The 8,621-nt window shown below is 36.5% G+C and overlaps 1 protein-coding gene across 1 annotated transcript; it reads left to right on the top strand.

Moving 5' to 3' along the window:
- Window positions 1–6,372: 6,372 nt before the first annotated feature.
- Window positions 6,373–8,089, top strand: LOC104108589 (probable aspartic proteinase GIP2). The gene has a single exon (XM_009617665.4). The coding sequence runs from the start codon at window positions 6,463–6,465 to the stop codon at window positions 7,789–7,791; it is 1,329 nt and encodes a 442-aa protein (XP_009615960.1). The 5' UTR covers window positions 6,373–6,462; the 3' UTR covers window positions 7,792–8,089.
- The last annotated feature ends 532 nt before the right edge of the window (window positions 8,090–8,621 follow it).

Genomic DNA, 8,621 nt, shown 5'->3' with positions numbered 1-8,621 from the left:
AGTCTTGATTATTGTCCTGTTCGTTTCTTTTAACCATTATTAGAAATCATGCCTATAGGACTCGATTAAGCAATTCTGAACATATTCTTGTGATTAGCATTGTTAGTTACTGCGCGAATCACCTAGAAATCATGCCTATAGGTTTAATCTCTTATGCTTATAATCAGTAGGCAACTATATAGGCTTTAGAAATTGTATTAGAAGAAAGGCTTTTACACATGAAGCTGCCCGCTTATAAAATCTAGAATCACATAGAGATCCTGCCTATAGGATTCTGCAAAATTATTAAAATCTGAAACTGTCAATATGAATCAGTTTGCGTGCGTTTGTTGTTTAAGTGCGGAGGCTAACTTGAGCCCTTATTTGCTTATACGTGAAAGTCCAAATTGTTTTGCATGTCGTCTAGTCTTTTCTCCTTTTGAGAAACCTAAGTTAAAGTTTAGAACCACCCTGAAATAGAGGTCCAAATTCCTCCTGGACCATAGGCATGGGACGGGTAGTGCACGCATAGAGTACGGCTAGAATTGACTAGTGCGCTTTAGGTAAACAACTTAAAGATAGTAATCGGGTAGCAGGAGATGATAGTCTGTGCCCATTGAATAATATGAGTAACACCCCATCTTGAAGAAGTTACGAAGTGTTATTTATGTTGCACGGGGTGATCCTTTAGGCTAAATAACATAGGACCCCCACCTTTGTTTTAAAGTCAATCATTCTATTTTATTTGCCCAATTTTGTCTCTTCTCCTTGCTTAGAATAATTCATATAATTCAAGTTCGGCCGGGACCCACCATTGTGGACCTCGAGGAGTACTTAATACCTTCTCCTCAAGGTAATTTGAGCCCTTACCCGATCTTTGGTGACGCAACTGGTTAATCCAGAGTTATCTGCAAATAGGTGCCCTAACGCACCTTAAAAAATCGTTATGTGGCGAATCTTCTCTCTTAATACCCTTCCTTAAAAGAGTTTTCACGTGTCGAAGCCCGATTTCGCGAGAAAAAGGGGCGCGACAGGCATTCCCAAGTATAGCATAGATAGTAGGGTGAATTGGTAGCTACAACAATTCAGAAGTTAAAACTTGAATTAAAGAAATAACCACAAGATAATAATCCAAATTAACGAAGATGTAATTAATAAACGTTAATAACCATGTCAACTACAACCCTAGAAACTAGAGTGCTTAGCCACTCATGTTCGTAGTAACAATTTTTCAAGTATTTTGCATAAACACATTATAAAGAAAAGATGAAGGAATGAAGAACTCGATGATTTTCTCCTCCAAAGATTGTTCCACGTGATGTTCTTGCCTCCAAATAATGTTCTCAAAGTCTTATCTCCTTCCAAAGTAGTGTCTCTCCCTAAAAGCACGTTTTCTTGATGTATTTATAGTGGATAGGGTTTGTTGGGGCAAATTGGGCTTCTCCTAATTCGGATAGGAGAGCTGAAATTTTCTGCTTCGGTCCCGGTTTGGCGGAGTGACCCTCGCTTCGCTGTCCGGGACTTTTCTTGTTTCTTCTACTCCGGTCCTGGTCTAGCGAAGTGAACCTCGCTTTGTTGTACGGGACCTAGGCACCAAACTTATACTTCATCTAGATTCTTTCATTTTCTTTGCATGAAAACTTTCCAAATCACTTCCAATTAATAAATAACATTATTAAGCTCGAGTCACAAATATTCACACAACAATTAACAAGATCGAGGTATAAGACAAGGTAAATTACATGTAAAAACATGGATTTTTAGCCAAACATCAATCTGACTAAAAAATATGGAGTTAGCATCTACCCTCAGTGGCAGATCTATGTATAAAATTAGGGGTGGCACGCCACCCGGTCGCTCGGATAAAGTTTTATATACATACTAGTATTTTTCACAAAAACGCCTACATAAGTAACAAGTGGCACCCCAAGTCCCAAAATGACAGAAGGTGCCATGGTTGAATTGCTGAAATTTCATGCACCACACCCTGGGATCGAGACTCTCCAGATGCTCTCGTTGTTCCCTTTTAGCCTTTCTTTTCTTTATGTTCTTTTTGTTAATTTCTCTTATTTTCTTCATCTTAAATATTCACTTTTCTTATACAATTCTAATTTTATTATTTATTTATATTGTATATTTGCTTCCTTTGTCTTTTTCTGGATGTTCGTATTTTATTTGGATGGATGTAATCTAATCATTTTCTTTTTTCTATCCATATAATGTTATTTTATTAATTACATTTTTTTTATAGTGATGCATCAAATACATAATATAATATTAATCAGCTACATGTAGATGGAAGGGGTGTATCACATATTCGTTTATGCATAAAACAAATTTTAAATTGGATTGAATAAATTCAAGATGGATCGAACCAAACCGAAGTAATCCAAAACGGATCGAATCGACTGAATGTACACCCTAATTCAATCTTCTTCACTAGTGGTTGTTTTACATTAAAATAGTGGCACCCGAAACCATCAAATCCTGGATCCGCCTCTGTCTATCCTGATTGGGATTTCAGAGACAAATCTGTGATTGACAAGTTGAAGTACAATGGGCTTGCGGTATGGCAAGAAAGAAGGTTGGCCTATGCTATATTGCTAGTTATAACTTTGTTATGCTAGTCTATTTGATACGGAGAAAATGAAACATGCTCAGATTCTAGAATGGTACATTTCAGGAGAACAAGGGGTGCCGAGAAATGGTATTGCATATCGCATCAGAATTCCCTAATGGAAGTAGGCTCTGTATACGGTTAGAACCTGGCCTACCCGATTTTACTGTTTGACCGAGACTGGGAGTTTGCATCGAAGGACTACTCCGAAGTAGATCGGATCGAGGCATGAAGATAAGGTATCGAGATCAGGATTCGAGGCACCTGCCAAGATCGAGGCTGAGAGCAATCGAGACTGAACGAGACAGGCATCGAGCAATGCCGAAGATTGCGTAATAACGGAAAAGCGAGATATCCGCGACCGGTCGAAGATCATGGCAGAAATCTCATAATGGATCGAATCAAGAACGGTTGTATAGTTAATTATGGGATTTCCTTATGTAATTAGAATTGTACCATATATAGAATTCCTCTACTATATAAAGGGGAGTTTTAACCATTTGTAGGGACGACTAATAAAAAAGGCAATATAATTTTCTTCCTCGCTCAACTCTTGTTCTTCAGCTTATTGTGTTTTTATTGTCCCTGCATCAATCAGTTCGGGAATACTCTAACTCAAGGGTTGAGTTCTACTTAAATACTGGTTTGATTTACTTTATTGTATAATTCTATCTTTAATTTTCATATTTATTAATCGGTATTAAGTGAAATTACGTATCCTTAAATCCACATTATAAGTTTAATTGTTATCCAATTATGAGGGTAAACGTTTGGCGCCCACCGTGGGGCTAAGGATAATAGTGACTGCTTAATATTGATTCCGATAACACACACTACTTTACGCTTGTTCTTGTAAGTATTTTTGTTTTCAGGAAAAAGCATGTCAAACTCACAAACAACACCCACACATGGTAACAACTGTTTCGGATTTCACCCGGAAAACGACAATATAGTCGCCCCAGAAATCGAGGTGCCTCAGGCTGATCTCGAGGGAGTACCAATTGCAAACCCCATCGACGTCAGTTCACATATCGCCCTAAATATAAATTTGGGCGCTGATCCCGAAGGTAGTGTACGCAGGGAATGTCGATCTGGTGGTCGAAGTACGCAGGGCAGAGGAGATGGTGGAGTCAGCCTTCAATTGATATTTGAAATGTTATAGGCTCAATAAGCTGCTATAGCACAAATACAAAATCAAAATCAAGCGACAAGTAGGGTAGAACCAGAAGTCGTCCACACGACCGAGCCAGTGCTGGAAAGGTCGAATGTCAATGAATCGGGGACTGACCCCGTCATTATGAAAATGTTCGAGGAGCTCACTAAATGAATTGAAATGGGAGAAAAGAAAATCGAGGAAAATGACAAGAAAGTAGAGACATATAACTCCCGGGTTGATCAAATACTGGGGGCACCGCCAATTTTAAAAGGTATGGACTCGAAGAAGTTCGTGCAAAAGCCAATTTTAAATAATTTATTCCGAAAAAATTCCGCATGCCATAAATCCCCAAGTACAATGGGACCACCGATCCAAATGAGCATGTCACCTCCTATACATGTACGATAAAAGGAAATGATTTAGAAGATGATGAGATCGAATCGGTTCTACTAAATAAGTTTGGAGAAACTCTATAGAAGGGGGCAATGATATGGTATCACAATCTGCCACCTAATTCCATCAATTCCTTCGCCATGGTTGCAGACTCTTTCGTAAAGGCACACGCCAGAGCAATAAAGGTTGCGGTAGGAAGTCGGACCTCTTCAAGGTAAAACAGAAAGATAACGAAATGTTAAGGGAGTTCGTATCTCGGTTTTAGATGGAACGTATGAAACTACCACCAGTCACAGACGATTGAGCTGTTCAGGCTTTTATTCAAGGTTTGAACGATCGAAGTTCGGTGGCCTCATGACAGCTAAAGCAGAATTTAATTGAATACCCAGCGGTAACCTGGGCCGATGTACATAATCGATACCAGTCGAAGATCAGGGTCGAGGATGATCAATTAGGGACTCCTTCCGGTTTCGCTTATCCGATCAGTCCCGTTGGAAGAACTCAGAGAGATATTCGCAACCAGAAGGCACTTTATCATTTAACGATGAGGAAGCAGAAGGAATCTCACAACCCCACAATGATGCATTGGTAATCTCTATCCTTGTGAATAAAATTCAGATTAAACGTGTTTTAATTGATTAAGTGAAATCACGTGTCATTAAATCCACATTATAAGTTTAATTGTTATCCAATTTTGAGTGTAAACAGGCTCTTATAGCAATAAATTCTTTTGAGGTATAGTTCTTCAGGTTGTTTGTAACCTGATATAAAGTTATTATTCGAGGTTGTAAATGGTCCTTATTTTGTAACGACCACTTCTTAGTTATAAATAGAATTATCCATTATACCAACCAAAAACAATTCTAGCTAGGTAACCAATTGGAGTTGATCCAATTATACGGATCACAAGGGAGAAAGGTCTTCGTGACAATTAATCGTGACCTCCTTTGTTGCATAGATTTAGAATTTAAATTTTATTTATTTGAGGTTGAAATTCTACTATAATTCATCTATTTACTGGGTTCGAGATCAATTATTTGTATGTCACATTTATGGTTTAAGTCATAATGACCGAATCCGGATGAATCAATATAATTAATAATCTGCATCCGACCCGGCTTTGTTGGGCAGCAAGCTTAATGATAATTAATTAACGGGGAAGAGAGGCAGCTATTGAAGTTTCCATACGGAATTGCAAACCGGCATTATGAAGTTGATGGGTGTACAAAGAAAATCGATAAATCGATAATTTAAGTCAAACCGGAATTTTTTTTTGATGTGGTTTGGTATTGGAAAATAAAACATGACCATAATTGGTTTGGTTTGGTTTTAACTAAAAAAAGTCAAACCAACCCGATAGTACATTTATATAATTTTTAAAAATATTTTATACATATAAATATTTATTGTAATGTAATTTATAAATATTTCTTAAACTTTTTCACAATTTTATCTTTTATCGTATTATTTCAAGTTTACACTTAACATTCTTGAATGGTAAATAAATTTTATAGCCAATAAATGTAGTAACTCAAACAAAGTTCAAATCAATACTTATGCTAACAAAAGAAATTTAATTCAATACTAGGAATGACGATAGTGTTGGATAATTATTTTAGTTTTACATTAGTTTATAATGAAAATACATAACTTAGTTTATCTTTTTCTTTAGTGCTTAGTTATGTAATTAATATTAGTACTTATTAGCTATACTTATTTTAGCATAACCCATATAGTATTTTTAGATTATGTTAATTTTTATTATGGCTTATTAATTAGCAATATTTATTTTATGTAATTTTATTATTTTATTTTTGTTATTGAATATTTTAGTATAATGCTATGACTTATCTCATATTGTTTTATTAGTTTCTTGGAAAACACATTATATAGTTGTATTTTACTAGGACTTAAGAAATATTTGGAACACAAGTTACATATTTTATGCTATGAAGACTTTACAGGAAAAAAAATCTGAAAACCGGAAAAATCCGAGAAAAACCGAGATTGAAAAATCCGACTTTGTTGGTTTGGTTTGGTTTATAAATTTAAAAACCCGACACCATTGGTTTGGTTTGATAATTGAAAAATCCGAACCAAACCTACACGTACACCCCTAATACAAAGGGTTGATTTCATATCAAGAAACTTCTTAGTTGATTGAACATTAAGGATCAAGCTTATTCAACGGATTAGCGAAGCTTTTCTAAATTACATCCTTTAGCTATAAATACATCCCTTAAGATATATCCATAATATCTCACTGGAGCCATTGCTTAAATGATTCTTCCTTTTAACTAAACTCATTGATATTCCAATGTCGTCCTCCAGCTACCTGCATCTCTTTCAGTTCTGTTTCTTTCTCATCATATCAACTTGTCTAGCTCAAACCACTTTTCATCCTAAAACTTTATTCCTTGCAGTTAAGAAAGACCCTTCCACTCTAGAATACATCACTGAAGTTCACCAAAGAACACCTCTTGTCCCCCTTAAACTAGCCGTCCATCTTGGTGGCGAAAGCCTATGGGTGGATTGTGAACAAGGCTACAAAAGCTCTACGTACAAGCCAGCTCGTTGCAATTCAAGGCAATGTAATCTAGCTAGGTCAACCGCATGTGGATATTGTTTCGAAAATACTACACGGCCAGGTTGCAACAACGCCGCATGCTATAACCTTGTTGTAAATCCATCTATGGATGCTATGTCGTCCACTAGCGGTGAAATTGCCGAGGATGTTTTGTCCATACAATCCATTAGTGGATCCATTCCAGGCCCTGTTGCAACTGTGCCAAGGTTTATCTTCAGCTGTTCGACTACCAATTTAACCCAAAATCTTGGTAAAGATGTGAAGGGAATGGTTGGTTTCGGGCAGCAGAGTCCGGTATCATTTGCTACTCAATTTGCATCAGCTTTTAGATTCAGCAGAAAGTTTGCCATTTGCTTGAGTTCTTCAACCGAACGAAATGGTGTAATTTTCATTGGACATAGCCCTTATTACTTCAGCCTTGCCTTTGACGCATCACAAGATCTTATCTATACACCTATGATTACCCTCCCACATTATATTACCATTACCTACCCACATTATACACGCATCAATCGGGCCTCATCAGAGTATTATATTCAAGTTTCTTCCATAAGAATTAATGGAAAAACATTGCCCCTAAATAAAACATTGCTCTCATTGGATGAAAATGATGAAGAAGGTGGGACGAAAATCAGCACTGCCGTTCCTTACACTGTATTGGAGGCTTCTGTTTATAGTGCTGTAAGTAAAGCTTTCGTTAACGAGATGCCAGAAGAGGTGAAGACAGTCTCCTCAGTGCAACCCTTTAAAACTTGTTTTGACTCGACATATATTGGTATGTCACGGTTAGGTTACAATGCTCCAGAAATTAATCTCGTCTTGCACAAGCCAAATGTGTATTGGACAATTACTGGAGCAAATTCGTTGGTTAAAGTTACCGAGAAAGTAATATGCTTAGCGTTTGTTGAACGAGACGAAGCATTGGGACAAGCAATTGTCATTGGTGGATATCAAATGCAGGACAACCTCGTGGAATTTGATCTTTCTAGAGGAAGAATTGGTTTCAGTAATTCTCTCTTTTTCCGTCAAACTATGTGCTCTAATCATAACTATGCGTAGAGAATCGTCATTTGCCCTGCTCAATGACTTAATGGTGGAACAGGCTTACTGACTAAGGAAAGGGTCATTTTATCTTTCTTATTCAATAATCTTCATACCTACTTTGATGATCTTACACATCACGATTTAGTGCAATCTTCAGAAGAGATGAAGTTGCTTTTTCAATAAGGTAATATTATCATATAGCTTTGTGCCATGTGAAGTTGATTAACATCTCCGCATTCTTATAAAAAAAATTGTATTCAATTTAATTATTACAACTAAAAAGGAGCAACTTCTCAATATGATAATGCAATGAGTACAATGTTCTTCGATGCAGCGAATTTTGCGTTTTATTTATTTATTTATTTTATTTTGCATTTTGATAGCGTTTCTAATTTTATATAACGTCTAATTTTATACCGTTATAATAAAAATTTAGATCTGAATTTTTGTCATCAAGCTTCATTCTCGATCTCATGCTTTACAATATATGTTAGCAGGAGACTTGCTTCCGGAAATTAAGCTCTTTCTGATGACCACCACCAGGGGCATAAATTACACTTATATATAAGGTCTGCGTTGTTTTTTATGTATATATAGTGATACGTTAAATCCCTATGACACAACTCAAGAGCTCTCCGTGTTGTTAATTTTTTATATACAATGTCTAAATTTTTACTTATGTACATGTAGATGTTTAATTCCCTTAACAATCCGTTTGCTCTTCGTGTGGTAATTTTTTTTATATTGTGAATCCCTTAAGTGAAAATTTTGGCATCACCACTACCCCAAACCCCATCTCTCTTATGTCACTATTACTTAAGGTTCACTCAGACACAAGAAGGGGT

This window comes from Nicotiana tomentosiformis, chromosome 8 (assembly GCF_000390325.3).
Source record: "Nicotiana tomentosiformis chromosome 8, ASM39032v3, whole genome shotgun sequence".
In the NCBI taxonomy this organism is placed as follows: domain Eukaryota; kingdom Viridiplantae; phylum Streptophyta; class Magnoliopsida; order Solanales; family Solanaceae; genus Nicotiana; species Nicotiana tomentosiformis.
The sequence above is the reverse complement of the archived record's forward strand: the minus strand, read 5'-3'. Positions and strand labels throughout refer to the sequence as shown.